The sequence below is a fragment of the Vanacampus margaritifer genome, chromosome 2 (genome assembly GCF_051991255.1).
Source record: "Vanacampus margaritifer isolate UIUO_Vmar chromosome 2, RoL_Vmar_1.0, whole genome shotgun sequence".
Lineage (NCBI taxonomy): Eukaryota > Metazoa > Chordata > Actinopteri > Syngnathiformes > Syngnathidae > Vanacampus > Vanacampus margaritifer.
Window position 1 is genome coordinate 15,484,189 of NC_135433.1, and position 17,352 is coordinate 15,501,540.

Genomic DNA, 17,352 nt, shown 5'->3' on the forward strand with positions numbered 1-17,352 from the left:
GTCGAAACCAGTTAAGACCATCAGGTCACACATTTTCATATGGTCTAGGCTGAGCCGCCCCCCCCGTGTGGGTGGACGACAAGACTGTATAAGAGTAGAGACCATTTTGAATAGATTAGACCTTCTTCCGCATCCAGCAGAAAAGGCTCCACAGCTGTGTACTCGATCTTTCGCCAGTAAATAGTTCAACTGAGAATATGCAGTCTCCTGTTTCCTATCATTAGTATAGCGAGCATTAGAGATAAAACAACTGGTGAAAGTTCCCATCACAACTTTACATAGCTGTACTTCGAATCTAATCATCAATGGGTTTATCCACAGTTGAACTGAAAAGCAATAAATTAGAGTTGAAAAGGTTTTGGATGTTTGGACATGGAAGCAAACCATGTAACATCCAAGATCTTTTATTCCATAATTACACAAAAGCTTTCAATTTAAGATTAGATTATGATGAAGCAATGAATCGGATCTGAACGAGGCTGTCGTCGTCGTGCTCCTCGAACTGAGGTGTGCTATTTGAAAAGAAAGGCCCAATTCGGTGACGCACGTCCCCAAACGCATCACGCCTCCTCCCACGTCCCGCGCCGTCACGTGATGCCTCCGTCAAGCGGCGCCACAATCTGGCCTCCATGCAGGACTCCATCTCCCTCCATCCTTCCTTGACTCCTTCCAGCCACTCGCAGCACACAGGAACGCTTTTTTTTTTTACTCCCATTTTCGCTCTTCCACCCTCGTCTCTCATTCTCTCCGCTGCCAAGAATTTAATGACGCTGCTGAGCTAACTGGTTGCCATGGAGACAGACTCGCCATTGGTCAGGAGGACGGGGGCAGAGCGGTTGGGAGGCTCGTTGGGCAGCAAAGCAAAACATTAGCATGCCTTCTGGCTAGTTAATAGAATGCATGTGAAATCCTCGGTTGACATAATTTTGCAGTTTTTTTTCTAGGAGATGACGATGTCTCAAAGCAGGTGCTTTTTTGCTTTCCAAATCACTCAGAGAAATTTTTAAAGCCTAATTTAAGATTTATGTATTTTTTTTTTTTTTTTACATAACAAATTCCCATTTATTAATGTTTAAGGTAATTTTAACACAAACCTACCAAATAAAACTTATATGATACACATGCATTAGTCTAAGAAAGCCTATTTATTTGAAATGCATAATCTTCAGGTTTATGCATTTAGTATTAATAAAGTATACCTACTCACATTTATTTATTTATTTTTACATTTTTAGACGCCTGCATTCAGTTTTATCCCCAAAACATAAAAATGTATTAAAAAAATGCACAAAAATGGACATAAGTGTTTTCCCTATAGCAGTATACAGTACAGTGGTACCTCAGAGTTTGAACATAATTTGTTCTTGCAAAGTGTTCAAAGTCCGAATTGTTCAACCTCCGAAACATTTTTTCCCATAGGAAATAATATAAATGCAATTAATCCGTTCCCAAACTCCAAAAACTGAAAATTCCTATTTTAAATTAAATTCATGTTTTTTTTTTTTTTTACATTTACAGTACAGTACAGTTTTTAAACAATAAGAAATACCTTACCTTTTTTGTTGTGGTGTGATGGCATCAGTGGATGATAAATGTTATGTTAATGCTAGCTTTAGCTCGGAGCTGAGTTTGTGTATTTTACATTGGGCATCTTATTAGATTACTAAGCGGTCTTTTTGTGCCTCCTCGTGCCAGTATTTACAGAAGTAGTCACGGTAGTTACAACGGCGCAATAATCTCCTTCCTAATTTCACTGTTTGCTTAGTTTGCTTTGCTTGGGTGTTTGAACTCCGAAAATGAGTTCAAACTCCGAGGCATTTTTTACTCCGATTTTTTGGTTGAAGTCCTAATTGCACGAGTTCCGAAACATTCAAACTTCGAGGTTCCACTGTATTTATTGTGTTTAGGTAACCTGATTATTATGAAATTCAAACAATTTACTTAATGCATTTTAAATCAATTATTATTCATTTAGAATAATTATCCTTTATTAATACTAAATACATAAACCAAATAAAAAGGCTTTGTTAGACTAATGAATATGTATCATATAAGGTTTATTTGGTAGGTTTGTGTTAAAATGATCTGAATAAATAAATGAATGGGAATTTGTCATGTAAAAAAAACACACATAGATCTTAAGTTAGTTCTTAAGTTCTATGAGTGTATAAGCTATGTATGAGTACGCATGTAACATCAAAAAGTAGAAAACGGTTGCGTGGCAGACTATTTCTGCAGCGTGTTCCAAAAATAAGACACATCGTGCCAATTAAAACCATCAACAATGCATAAAAATATCCTTCAAGCAAACGTGCGGAGCCTAAAATAGACAGCCATAGTGCAGCCATTTCATTAGTGACACCTGTACTAATAATTATGGTTTGCAAGCATTGTAGAGCTAAGGAGTGACAAACCGTCCAATCAGAGTGCGCAGATTTCATCCTGTACATTGTGGCTGACCAATAAATAGCAGGCATATTTTTGTGATCTACATTTTGATGCTTTTCTTTGGGCAGAAAAAATAATTTGTCATTGTCAGGCAGAAACCTTAAATGTCTAAATATGGTCATTTTCAAATGTTTCCACTAATCGATACTAAGGATCCCAATGGGGTTTGTTATTTTAACAAACAATTAAGTTAACCAATTTAAAATGTTGAAAACAGCTTGAGAGCAAATCTATTAACTCTTTTGAGCACTTCAACCGCCTGAGAAGTGCCATAAATCTCTCATCTCGCTTTACGGGAGCCTTGTGGCATTATGTCTCAAGATTCAAAGTATGTATGATTTTGAGATGAGTTGGCCTGTTTTGTTAACATTGACAGTTGCAATGCTTCGTTACAGAAGAAAGTCAAGTCAGCTTTTTATTGCATCACTCATGGCTCTAAGACCTTTGAATAGAGTTTGGGAAGATGACATAACCAAAGTTGTTTATTGTTTGTTCAGCCCTCTCATCAAGTCCCACTGAATTATCTCTTGCGCCTCAAATGATGACGCACACCCGACCTGGGCGAGGAGAACATGCCGATATTTTCATTAAAGCAAAACAAAGTCAAAAACATTGCATTTATGAAAAATCAACCTGTTTTTATCCATCTTGCTTCCTGTACTACCACCTGCAATTGACGTCAGACAGCCCCCGTGCTCAGCATGCAAACATCATGTGACCAAACCCAGCAAACAGGTGAGCTTGCTTCCTGGCTTCTGTTGAGCAAGGCAACGAAATCCCAACTGTGGCTCTTACCAGTGACTGCAAGGGTCGGCCATCTGGCGTAAAATGGCGTTCCACATAGTCCGAGGACAGCAGGTGACTGCAAGGAGATGACAAATGAGGCGCTCTGTGTGTGCGTGCGTGTACGAGCGCTAATGTGAAACATCTGCAGCGATGAAAGCATTGACGTGTCCATACAAACAAGCTGAGCATGCAGTACTAACTGGTTTAGCTCCAGGTCCAGCGTGAAGGTACGTCCGAAGGCTTCCACCTGGAAACAGCTCTGCGCCAAGTGGACGGCCTGCCAAGAGAACATAAAGGAAAAAAAGAAATCAATCAATGACGATGTGTTGATGTGTCAAAGCACAACAAAAGATTTCTATTTAAGTGAGCCGCACTTGTGAAGCATCATAAATAATGCGAGAGAATCAATAGCGCTTTGAAAGCATCTCGCCACTTAAACTACTATGATGGATGATGGCGGAACTTGTCAGGCTGGATGCCGGCCAGCGTGGTGAGCATTGAGGTGAGGAGGCAGTGAGAGGGCTCAGCAGAGAGAGAAACCTGGTGCAGACTCCACAGAGAGAATCCGACAGCACCAGGGGAGCTTTGACGGAGGCTGCAGTGACTCACTCGGCTTGTACAATAAAATGGATCACAGCCCACATACATGAAGTGCGTACAATTTTAAGGAAACAACAGTGTTACTTTATTTGACTGCTAACACGAGTTCAAGCACAAAAGCGGAAATCTTCATTTGTATTTCGCCACTCCCGACCACCAGGTGGCGGTGCTGAGACAGCACGGAAAATCCCCCGCGCGCATGCGCCACTCGAGAGACAATTCATAGACATTTCCAGGGTTCCGGCATTAAGTTGGGGATTGTAACACAAGACAGAACAAGGGAAATGATGATCAATACTTTGATAATAATGGCAAAACAATTTATTCACAAATGTAGATTTGATAAAATGTCGACCTTTGTTTTTGATTTATTGTAAGGAAATTGAAGAGTTTGGAAGAACATTGACGAGGGTGAAGACCAAGCAAGCCTTATACTTAATAACTTTAAAAGTTTACTGTCCGATTAGACCTTTTTTTTTTTTTTGAGTGTTTTCTTTTTCTTGTGTCTTGTTTGACAGCACCGTTTATGTGCTCAGTTTGAATTGGATGTTGAAGTGTGAATTAAAAAAAGAAAGAAGAAAAACAACAACATCAACAAATAATAATGATAATAATAATTTCCAGGGTTCCGGCTGACGTGATCCTCATGTATAAAAGGGGATTGTCAAGGCACGATCTGTGACGCGCCAGAAGATCGGCCATCTTGGATCGCTAACTACGGCAACCACATAGGTCAAAACACGCTCACACACGCAAAATGAAACAGACATCGCGAAAGGTACAGGACAGGTGCACGTTTTGTTTTTTGTTTTGTTTTTTAATTTAATCAAAGCAGTTCTGTACCCAAGCATATCTTGTACGAATAGAAAAGATTTTGACACATACTGTAATTATAGTTTCCCGTGAGAGTGGGTACGGTTTATTTGTATTGTCTTTAGAACAATGTGTGGCCATTACCATAGTGTAACACGTTTGCAAATGTGTATTTTTTATATTTACTTGCAATTGACTCATATTTGTTTTGTGAATTATTACTTTTGGTTTTGTGTTTATTTTAGTTTTACATGCTGAAGTGTTTTGTGTACTGCGCATGTGATGAGCGCAGAGAGAGGAGAGACGTTTAACCGAGCGAGCCTCGTTCAAGAAGAGCGTTAAATAAGAGAGATGTGCTTGAATCCTGTCCTGCCGTGCCGTGTCTGGTTAATTTAGCAGGAAGACGCCAGAAAACATCAACTCCAAACTATTTCGGAAACGACAACATCTTAGGGTTACAATAGTATAGGGGTTGAGACTGGGTGAGGGGTGGGGGTCATTTAAAACACACACACCGCAGACCTACTGTAAAGTATAACAATGCAGACTCAATGGAAATATGGGGTCAAAAGTAAAATGTTCATCTTTAAAACGTATAGGATCAAAAGTTACTTAGTTAGTTACTTTAAAATTAAAATTACAATTATTTCTGAAAAAAAAAAATTAAAATAAGAATCTAAGTTTTTTGTGTGTGTATAATTTTACAAACGCACAATATCGCGCAGGCATATGAAGGTATTTTGTTCTAGTGTTGTTGCCGTAGTTAGCGATTGTGCAGGGGTCACAGATAGCGCCTTGACAGGGATTGTAGTCCGTAGACAGAGTCTCTTTGACCTTCTCGCACTTTCACTTTTTCTTTCTTTTTTTGGGAAAACATTACTTTTTGTTATTTTGATTTCCAGGTCAAACCAAAAGCGTATTATAAATTAAAACAAACTAAGCAGTTAACGCATTCACTCCCAGCCATTTTCACAGAGGAACTCCCTTACACTCCCGGCTGTTTTACTGGATTTTGACTGATTTTGCAACCTACAAAAAGAAAGATTAGAGTATCTTCTTTTATCAGGAAAAAAAGTATATTTGGATCTGTTTCCGTTTTGCAACAATTAGCATTAGAATATAGCTAAGTTTCATCATTATTCACAAATCTATTTAGAAATGAAGAGTAATGAGCTTTTTTTTCCAACATGGCCCCTGGTTGATCTCTTTTGCTTTGCTTCCACCTGCTGGCCGTTTGTGTAATAACTATAAATTATTCGACCTAGCCTTCTGTATGCTCTAGCATAATTTTTTTTTGTAAATATCTCTTTGGGACACTTAAAATATTTAAAATAGAACGCATTTATACGTTTTTGGGAGCAAATGAGTGAAGAGGCTAATTTGGAAACATTTTGTTGTTGTTGAAAAAGCCTTACAAAGAAGTATTTGATGTCAAAGACAACCAAAAAAAAAAAAACTTTTTTTCAAAAACAGTTGGTCACAGTGACGTCAGAAGGCACATCCAATAGGATAATGACTGGCGGAGTGATTTCAAAGTGCTAACAGCTAACCAGCAGAAAAGCCTCAATGACTATATTTACGTGCAGTCAATAACCCTTTCATACCCAAATATTGACGATAGTCCGATTTCGGCTGATGAAAAGCTCATGTAACCACATACAAAAACCAGAATATGCTTTTATTCAGGATTTTAAAAACCCAAATAAGACTCGAATATTTGGTCACATAAACGCGATCGGTGTAACTCCCTTGAACGGAACATTGTTTTGTGTTCTGCGCATGCTCTATTTGCAAGAAATCTTGGTCTTTTGAGTACAGTAACGACTTGTGTGGTGGCCATCTTATGTTGCCACTTGCTAAACGAGCCTAGCTTGAATATATTGATTTCTCTTTCTTTGTTTTGATGTTATTTTCAGTCTCTAGTGTGAAAATGCCACAGGGTGAATCTATTCACACAAAATACCCGCATTGAATGAAATCCACAAAGTTAGCTTTATGTTTTACATTTATTATTAATGTTTTAAAGGAAAAGTCAACCATTTTTTGGGACAATAATGTTCTATGCAGCTCCACTAGTCTAAATGTGTTATTCTGTTTAATATTGAGTTGCAAAATGTGAAAAAATTTAAATATCCAGTGGGATGGCAACTTTCATTTTCTTCATTAGTTTTTAAGACGTTATTGTTACAACATTGGAAAAATGCAGACCCTCCAAGGAATAAGTAAATGGAAACTTTAATGAAATATTATTTCAGTATTGAGAGAACTATATATCAGCGGACAGAAATAAACAAAAACAGTGTGATTTTGTTTGGAAGCAAATATTTGAGGCCCAATACTATTAGTATTATTGAGTTAAATTAATGTATTAGATCTATTATTTACTTACCGTTTCGATAAATTATTGTCTTCTTTATTTTCTTTTTTTTTGGTCTTCTGAATGTTTGTTGTTGTTGTTTTTTTCATTTTCTTCCATAACGACTGTATGTTGAAAGTAGCAGCAGGAATATATTGTGTTTGTGTGTATATGAGTAGGATATGTGTACATGTATACATCTGTAAGGTTATGTAAATATGTATGTTTCTAATACGTACCGTATGTTTTGAGTTTTTGGGTCGTGTCTGTGATGCCCATTTTTTTTTGTGTTGTGACAGAATTATATTTGTTTTGTTTACATAGTCCTTGGTTTAGCTTGTCTGTCAGATTGTTTTGTTTTTTGGTTTGGTTTCTTGGGGTTTGTTGGTTATGTTTGTGACGTTTGCCTTTTGTGTAATAAAAAAAAAGAACATTTGTTCAAATAAAAACAAAAAATAATATTGCGTTAGTGGAATATGAGTTAAGCAGCAAAATCCAGCCATATTTTCCATTTTAGGGGGCGGCCATTTTGCCACATGCTGTTGACTGAAGATGACATCAATGTTGCCCAGGTCTCATGTAACAACCAATCACAGCGCAGCTTCAGAAAACAGGTGAGCTGTGATTGGTTGTTGCCTGAGCCCTGCGCAACTGTGATGTCATCTTCAGTCGACAGCAAGTGGCAAAATGGACGCCCCCTGAGATGGATAAACACGGCTGGATTTTGCTGCTTAACTCATATTCCACAAATGTAATATTAATCAGAATGTCGTGTTTAGGCTAGTGAGGTCACTAGTATATTTTTGACAAGAAATGTTTAAGATTGACTTAAGGCTTTAAAACCTCTCACCACACAGTTTATACACTTTTCTCATATTTCTCGTTTAAACATTCTCAATGTTCAAACCTTCATAAATGTCTTCTTCTTTTTTTTTAAGCATGCAAAACTGCACCAAAAAAATATCCACGAAAAGTGAACCGCGTTATAGCGAGGGAGCACTGTATGTAAGTCCGTGTGTCTGGCAAGCAACCCACTGGAAACACACAAGCAGAGGTAAACAAACATTTTTGAAGCGAGGGGGAAAGCAGAGGTGGGCGCGTCAATGAATTTTGAGCGTCCATCATTCGGCAATCGTCTACAGTTGGGACAGCCTTCCGTCATCATCAATCCGTCAATATTTCAAACCAGACCGTCAATCAGTCATTCGGCGATTGTGCAGCAAAATCAGCGTCCGTCAATGTTTCTGTCAATCGTCAACCCTTCACCAAAATGAGACGCCCGTCGTTGACATATTGCCGGATTTATTGACGAAAACCCACTTTGGTCAATGCTGAATTTGTCACTTTTTCGAAGTTTCCTGCCAGTCGTCTACAAAATAGGCGTCCGTCGTTGACGGGTTGACGGACGTTTCGTCAATAACCAAGTACTTTATTAGTGTGATGAGTGACATGACTATGTCTTTTATTGAGCATATAATGTTAAAAGCAGAAATTGCGTCTATTTGCATAATGACGTTCTCTTTGTGTCCCGATTTCCTACGGGATATGTAGGGAGTAACTGTCCGCTCACATATATAAGTGGGTTCTCCCGAATATTTCAGAGACCGAATTTTTTTTTACCTTAACCTGAATATTCACTGCATGTAAATGTAGTTACTATTGCTTCCTAGTGCTAGGTAAGCACTTCCTTCTACATTCCCAAAACTTGCATGTTAGGTTTATTGAAGATTGCGTGAGTGCGAATTCATGTTTTGAATGCCTCCCGTCCAAAGTTAGCTTCTCACCCGTGACCAGTAGTATAGAAAATGGATGGATGAAGCAGCCATATGTACAGTAAGTAAATAATGGAGTAAATACAGTACTACAATTCCCAATACACTCCACTTCAGTGTTATGTGACCGGAAAGGAAAATGTTCAAATTTATCCCAACCCCCAAAGCGCACTTGTTAAATATTTTAGCGAACAAAAACGCACCAGTTCCAAATACATAGGATAGAGATTTGTCCAAACTCCTACAAAGCTTCCACCCCTGGACCGCATCATCTTGCATACAAGGGCATCCTGTCACGTGACAGGAAGTAGCTGACAATCGAGCATCATCACATCGCTCCGACTAAGCCCGTGCCTCACTGCTGGCACGGACCCTCTTCATAATTAATGGGGACATACTTCAACACACCACTGAATAAATGAAGCCGGTGGGATCCCCGACAGGCCCCCACCGGATGATGCGATGCGACGGTATACACGGAAAACACGCAAACGCGAAGAGAGGAAAGCCTGTGTGCAGCCGAGTGCGCACACAAAGCGACATTCCGGGGGATCCTCGCCAACTAAATGGGTCAAAAAGAAAAGGCACATGCATAGAAGAAAGCAGCTGCAGAGATGCTCGACACAATGAGAAGGAGACTGACAGGCTGTCGTCTTGATGCCGTTCACGCCCACACGTGTCAAGACAGACATGCCAGCAAAAGCGCGCCTTTGTCTCAAGACATTCTCAGAGGAAAAATCATCCAAACTGCTACAGTAAGCGGCCAAAAGACATCAGGCAATTGATTTTGAATCCGAAGATTGATGCTCCACTATCATGCATATTCTCTATTAGGAATTGTATCCCTACATAGGTGAAGATATTTGAGAAAGTATAAGCAAACACTTAGCTGAAACACTGATATAGGTGGCAGCATAGTGGAGACAGTAGTTGGATTTATTGAGACATGCAATGTTTTTGTTTCACGTAAGTCGCGAAACAGGTTGAAATTGTGGACAGAAAAGGTGAGAAATGTCTCTTTTTTTATTAGGACAAAAAGCTGGCATTGGAACAGGGGTGTGTCGACTTTTCATATCCACTGTATGTCCTCCCATATATAATACGTGTCCTCCAGTGTTTCTACTCACGTCACTGCTAAAGCTCTTAAGTATGTCTTACTTTATCACTGTATACTGTATAAAGCTCCACTAATGAAACTTTTTAGAATCGATCATTCTATAGATTATTCCATTGATTACTTTGGGAATTGCCCTCCATGGCAAAACGTACCTGTAGTATGTATCCTGTATTTCCACCTTAATCACACAAACAGTACATGCCCACCTACAGTAATGTCACAGCTTGGATTCCATTTGTTTCCATCGACTGTATGTCATTTACATGTCTTCCCCTCTGTCAGTGTCATTGTTACGCGTCGGGTGGCACGTAATTGTAAAAGTGGTGGAAAAGGGGGCACACTGAACAAAAACGGGTGGACATGAGGTGGGACAACACACGAATGAGGCAACACATGACGGAACTCTATACCTTCAAACACAGAAACTAAACAAAATGGAGCCAATGCTCCCGAAGTCCCCACTGTCAAAGTAACACCCAAGAAAATACTGACTGCAGAATATAACCGAATGAGGCAATCAGCGCCCCTCCCCTGCCCTGATTGGTGAACCGAGTCGGGCAGATGGTCCACCAATCAGGGAGGAGCACTCACACAGTCCACACTCAAAACACACAAAAAACAAACAACCACGAACATCGTGGGCCGTAACAGTCATGTCTCTTTGAATGTCTCAACTGTCACCCGTGTTCATCTGCTCAATGTGCTTAACATACACTATGGCCCCCGTCCACACGAAAGCCCGTTTCAATGTATCCCCACAAGTTTTTTTTTACCGTTCGTCCACACAATGGCACGGTTTCGGAGCTTGAAATCGATCACTTTTGAAACCGGGCTCCAGAGTGGAAAGATTTCCGTCTGGACACCATATGCGGGATACTCCTCCAGTGATGACGTAATGGTCGCAGCTCGATGACGACACGTTGTCGCACATTGATGACGTATGCGCCAATTCTCGTGTGACTGCGCGCGAACCGTCAGTCTGTCAACAACAATGGCGGCTAGCCGTGTCGTAGTCGTCTTGCGCAGCTTCCTTAGCTTGCTTATGCTTTTGCAGCAAAATATTTAGCTTCTTTATTCCCACGTTCAACAACATTGTCACTTCTCCTGTGTTCGGCTTTTTCATGTTGTTTTCGATACATGCAAAGCCATGTTTGTTCTGTAGATTGCAGTAAAGTTAGAACAAATAAAAGTGTTTGTCTTCTTTGCTGATTCTTCTTCTACGCCTTCCGTTAACTCCCTTTGGCTGCGCTACAGCGCCACTCCAGACTCGGCATATACATTACAGCCGTTAAACGTCCTCAGCGTCTTCTTTTGAACACACGCAAGTCTTGAAATGTTTCTGTGTGTACGAGATTTGTTTGAGGAACGAAGACTGCTTTGCTTCCGTCTGGACGAGGCCTATGTGTCTTGTCTGTCTGTCAATGAATGAATGAATGAATAAATGGTTTATTTCGGCTACCACACACAACACAGAAAAGAAAACACAAGCATCCCTTCGAACAAAACAATGAACCAAAAAAGGTATAGGCAGAAGCACCAGCCTTATTTTTGCCTATTGTATACAATCTTATTGAGTTACATAAAATAACTACTACACTCACATTATAGTTCCTAAATGTTTTACATTTCATCAATGGCACTAATTATTTCACCTATTTTTTTTTATTTTTCTGAAACCGCAACAGAGAAGTGCACAGCTTCAACACATCATCAAGTCCATTCCACAATTCTACACCCAAAAAAGAAACATCTGTATTTTATGTTGGTCCTCACTTTACATGTTTCATTCAAGTCACATGACTCAGCATGTTTCACTTAGTGTTTGTCTCCACCTGTGTTACCAAAAACACTATGCATGTCTTAATTACGCCTCAATTTACAAGTCCCTAACCTGGCAATAGCCAGATGTTCGGAAAAGGCGGGATATTCTGTACAATACTTTGAGCTGATTGGACAATGCGGCATCTTGTACACGTGGTTTTGACCAATCACGGCAAAGTATGAAAATGTCGTTAATGAACATCTTAACCAGCTAAAAATGCACAAAGCTCCTGTCACTGTTCAACATTCAACAAAGAATTAATTAATTTCAGCGTCCATTCGTCTATGTTAGGTTTGATTGTTTCCCCCGGCATCGGCACTTCCTGATTTCATCACAGCTGCATGTCCCGCCCTAAACAACACCTGATTGGTCCGACCTAAAAAAAAAGGTCGGTTGCGAACGTATCAGCGAGAGCAGAACAAGATGGATTCTGGTAGTAGAATTCACCTTGCTGGCAAGGTTAACAAGTCCCCACCCCTGTCTCAAGAACAGGCTGCCTTCAAGTTACTATATCGCTTGTGTCCTTTTAAAACTTTTACCACCACTAACTCATTCAATGCCATTGACGGCTATAGACGTCAAAAATCCATTTGAACAATTTCTATTAGTTTAACATTTTTTCCCCCACTTTTGTTAGTAACAGTATAAAAACCTAGAAAAAAATATTGTACATTTAGAACAGATATAAAATTTGTGATTAATCGTGAGTTAACTATTGAAGTCATGTAATTTATTACAATTAAAAATTGAAATCATCTGACGCGATTTAAAAAAAGAAAAGAAAAGATTATTAAAAATTAGAGGCGTCAGGCGATTACATTTTTTTATCGTAATTAATCGCATGACTTCACTAGTTAATTCACGATTAATCGTAAATTTTATATCTGTTCTAAATGTACAATAAAAAAATTTCTAGGTCTTCATACTCTTGTTAACGGAAGTTGATAATAGAAATAGTTCAAATGAATTTTTGACGTCTATAGCCGTCAATGGCAGTGAATGAGTTAATATGCCTTGAAAAGAAAGTCATTTTGAAAAGGGAAGCAAAAATAAACAACTAATGTACTAGGAGTGCTAAATACCACTCAGTGTCAGCACAAAAACTTCAGAAAATGTCAGGAAAAGACTACTAGAACATCAGAACTTTCTTTGGGATTATCAAAGGCAATGCGTGTACTGACTCCCATTTAACATGACTTTGAAAGGAACTGGTTCATTTTAAACAAAGCCACATCCCCCAGTCATAAGAGGGTGTGCCTGGGTTCGAACTCACCGAGGTGTGCCGCGTGTTATTTTTCACTCTGGTGTCCAGGTGCTCGTGAGCCATTTCGTGCTCTGACTCAGTCCTCTGCACCAGACGTTTGGGATAGGTCACCTGGGCCGCCGTGTCGCCGCCCTCCGTCCTGTGCCCGGACCAAGACGACCAATCCCAGGTGCCTCCATCCCGGCCTGGGTTTCTGCCTACACCTGGAAAGCAAACAGCACACACAATTAGGAGTCTACATGCTTGTGACAATACAAGAAGCCATCAAATGAGTCAACTTAAATGTTTTGGTAAGAAAGCGAAGCCTATTTAGCATTTAATGTGTTTTTGTCAAAATTGAAGAGAAACGTTTTTAGAATATTCACTGTTTCAGTAACAATGACTGGAGTCATGGCATCCATTTTTGTTGACTGAAAACATAAAATATCATCACGTCATAAAAGACAAGTTTAGTATCTTCAAAGAAGCTAACATACATGTTTTGTAAATGTTAGTTATAATTTATTTCAAAGTCACATGTTGCCCTGATAACTGTGTTTACTAGGGGTGTAACGAAAACTGATTCGAGAAATTGGTTTTGATTTGAAGGAAGTGAATATGGATGGGCGAGTACCGATATCAAATGTTGGTATCTGTACCGATACTCAGCCTTATTTCAAGGTATCGGGCTCTTGCGAGTCGCGACGGCAGCCGATACCAGTATTGACGATCAGGTACATGAAACACACTTATCTGACAATTCTGAATCTGAGATTGGAAATCTAAAAAACCTTAAATTACACAACAAAAATCATTTTATTGTGTGTTCTATGCAAAATATGTATTTGATGAACAAAACAAAAAAGATAATAGAAAATTGCCATTCATTTCATGCAATTTTAAGGGAAATTTTTTTTTTTAGAATTATCTGTCATTATTGTTTTGGGGAAATTTTATATATCAAAGAGTTGAGTACTCAGACTAGTATCGGTATGATAAAAGGTGGTATCGAACAATGTAATACTAATTATATAACGTGGTTATTGTTGGAGGACTTGTTGAAATCATTCTACCTTAAAATATATCAAGCTCCGTACTAGGGGTGTGAATTGCCTAGTAGCTTGCGATTCGATCTGTATCACGATTCATAGGTCACGATTCGATTCGATATCTATTAATCCCGATACGTATCTAAAAGTCAATTATTGTGATTTTTTTAAACTCAAATTTAGAAAATACTAATCAATAAACTTCTACATGTACACTGTAAGATTTGTATGAAAATGTACTTATATAAACTGTGGTCCGCCGTATTTAACAAACAAACAAATCAAATATTAAGGCTTAATGTTCCATAAATATAACATTCTTCTATGCTTAAAGTGTGAAGCCTAACTGTAATTAAGACATTTTGTTGAATATTTCCATCAAAAATTGATCTTTAAAAATCTTTTCGGCTGTATATTGAATCAATACGAGAACTGTGCGCTGTGATATCACGATATATTGCAGAATCTTTTTTTTTTAACACCCCTACTACATACTGAGTCGTCTTTTTTGGACATGCACACCCCTAAATATAGATATATCAATTAATTTCAACTGTAAAATGACAACAATTGCATCATGCAATCCCACTGAATTAAGTCAAATCATTCCACTTTAAGAATTGAAATGAAAAAAAAACCTTAATGTTTACCGAACAATGTCAATAATTTTCCATAATAATTCTGATTACAATGTTGAGCAAAATAATCACGTTTACCATCGGTAATTATCATGTCGCCTTTCCACAAGGTCAATTTGAGCCTTCATGAATCTGACACACGGTACGTGTTTTTGTTGTTGTTGTTTTTTAAAGACAATTTAGTGTCTTTAGTGGGCAGTGCTTTTGTAAATACTAAACACAATGTAGTAGTTGAACTGTGGGAGGAAGCTGGACCACCTGGCGAGAACCCACGCAAATATAGAACCTTTTTGGCTGCAAGGCTAATACCATCCACCCACTGCGCTCACAAGTGGTCCTTAATAATGCAGCTCAGGGTGTTGCTGAGCCGCTCTTGTCGAGCTAAATGGGGCTTAAAACACATTGCAGTGGTGTTGCACAAGTTGTGGCGGTGCATCCCCATTGGCTTAAAAACAAGGAGTTGCTCGCACATGAGAGGGCTGCAGTAGAAATGTGTCTATGCAGCAAAAGCCGTCACATCCAGGCCACGCCGCGCACACCATAACCCAAGCACGATGTTGATGCTATCCTACAGCAGGTGGGTTGCCACTGTAGCAGTGCGTGCACCCCCCCATCCGCCTGCCAATCATCGTGTCTCCTCGCTCTTACCTGACACCGCCAGCCGCTCGCCCACTGCAGCAAAGAGCAAGAAGCACCGCACCGCCAGCATGGTCGTCACACATTCCCGCCGGTCACCGCATGCAGGCCCCCAAAAACGTCACCGAAGCGGACAGAAGAAGAAAAACAACGTACAAATATATAATAAAACAAGGATAGGAAAAATATATGTGCTATGGTGCGCCTGATTCCATCTTCTCCCCTCCTCTTCCTCGTACGCGGTCATTTACATAAAAAGATGACATGGAAGCATCATTTTTTTCCTCTTTATGACGGCGCGGATCGATACGAAGGAGGAGGATGGCCGGTGGTGACGATCAGTGAGGAAGAGGCGCTGAACGAGGAGAACGCGGAAGCATCGCTCCGCGTTGCGTGCGCGTGCCTGCAGTATGCAGAAGAGGGGGCTGCGGCGTGTCGGGGCACGTGGGGAAGCCGCGGGATCCGCCCACTTTTGGGCTATTAATTACAGTGGTGCCTTGAGATACGAATTTAATTGTTCCCTAACCAGACCACGCTCATAACTGTGAATCCTCGTGTCTCAAATCTTCCATCATTGTAATGAATGGAAAGCCATTCACTCCGTTCCTGTCTCCCCTAAAAAATAAAATAAAAACATTGCAAAAATTAGTTTTTAACTCATTGACTGCCATTGGCTATAGATGTCAAAAATTCATTTGACCTATTTCTATTCGTTAAGCATTTTTTTCCCATTTTTGTTAACAAGAGTATGAAAACCTAGAAAAAAATATTGTACATTTAGAACAGATATAAAATGTGTGATTAATTGTGAGTTAACTAGTGAAGTCATGCGAGTAATTCCGAAAAAAAATATGCTCCTATTTTTTAATAATCTTTTATTTTTTTTAAAAAAGGAAAAAAAATAAAAGATTATTAAAAATTAGGGGAGTCAGGCGATTAATATTTTAAAATCATAATTAATCGCATGACTTCACAAGTTAACTCATGATTAATCACACATTTTATATCGGTTTTAAATGTGCAATAAATAAATAAAAATCGAGGTTTTCATACTCTTGTTAACAAAAGTGGGGAAAAATGTTAAACTAATAGAAATAGTTCGAATGAATTTTATATGTCTAAAGCCGTCAATGGCAGCGAATGAGTTAATAAGTAAAATAGCACACTATAAAATTGAATTATGTAAAAAAAAAATCAAAAATCAAAATAACCTAATAATAATAATAAAATACATGTAACTAAAACAATGTAAATAACTACATATTGTGTACAGTACATCATGGTTTAATGTATCCAATTCAACTCAACTCATTGGGCACAATGGGCAGTATAATGCATTCTTAAATGAATAATTGTCACCACTACTTAGTGACTGAGTAATCTCCAATCATAAGGGAGCATAGTGAAGAGATTCTGAAATTGGAAGGACTGCGGCATGTCCCCTCAACTGCACGTCTGATTGTATTGACAGTTTCCTTGCAGTAAATAATAAAATAGGTTTGTTAAAGAGGCGGAAGGTTGTATTTTTTTAACAACACTTTTGATCAGATATTTGGTATAACAAAAGTCAACATAACTTTATAATGATGTGATAAAAAAACAACACTACATCTCTGGCCCCATCTGTAATTGTATATTAGAAGGAATACAAGAAACCACCACACCTGAGGAAAAACAACCAATCAGCATGACTTACCAGGTGCCATTTGCCATGCAGGCCCACGTCTGTAGGCTCGCACTGATCTGTTAGCTTGTTACCACGGAAAGTAACGTAAGAAAAGTAATGGAGTGTTACATTGACACTAAATATTACCTCTTTGAAGGTTGTTGTTTTTTGCAAGTCTGTGAGGCAGAATGTATAATTGTTCCCCTGTCTAGGTCAGCAACGCAAAGTGACAGGCAAAACAATAAAATGATTGATGGTTGTACGCTAGATAGCACCTGTTGCAGAACAAAAGCTCTGTATTAAACTAAACACACCCACATTTCACTGCAAGTTAAATTGAGGAGACTGTCATTGGTGTGCTAATTTAAAATATGTGCCTTGGCACAATAAAGGTTGGTAAAACTGA

General features: G+C 39.0%; 1 protein-coding gene across 3 annotated transcripts in view; it reads right to left on the reverse strand.

Annotated features, from left to right (window-relative positions):
• The window catches only part of LOC144044715 (disintegrin and metalloproteinase domain-containing protein 11-like), a 31,328-nt gene extending 15,647 nt beyond the window's left edge, over positions 1-15,681 (reverse strand). For all 3 annotated transcript variants that reach the window (XR_013291342.1, XR_013291341.1, XM_077559298.1), the window contains exons 1-4: positions 15,293-15,681; positions 12,988-13,181; positions 3,435-3,511; positions 3,244-3,310 (exon numbers count right to left, since the gene is read on the reverse strand). Coding sequence is in view for 1 of the 3 variants with exons in the window: in XM_077559298.1 (XP_077415424.1) it covers positions 3,244-3,310; positions 3,435-3,511; positions 12,988-13,181; positions 15,293-15,353 (399 nt within the window). In the remaining 2 variants the exon portion in view is untranslated. The remainder of the gene's footprint in view (positions 1-3,243; positions 3,311-3,434; positions 3,512-12,987; positions 13,182-15,292) is intronic.
• Positions 15,682-17,352: the final 1,671 nt, after the last annotated feature.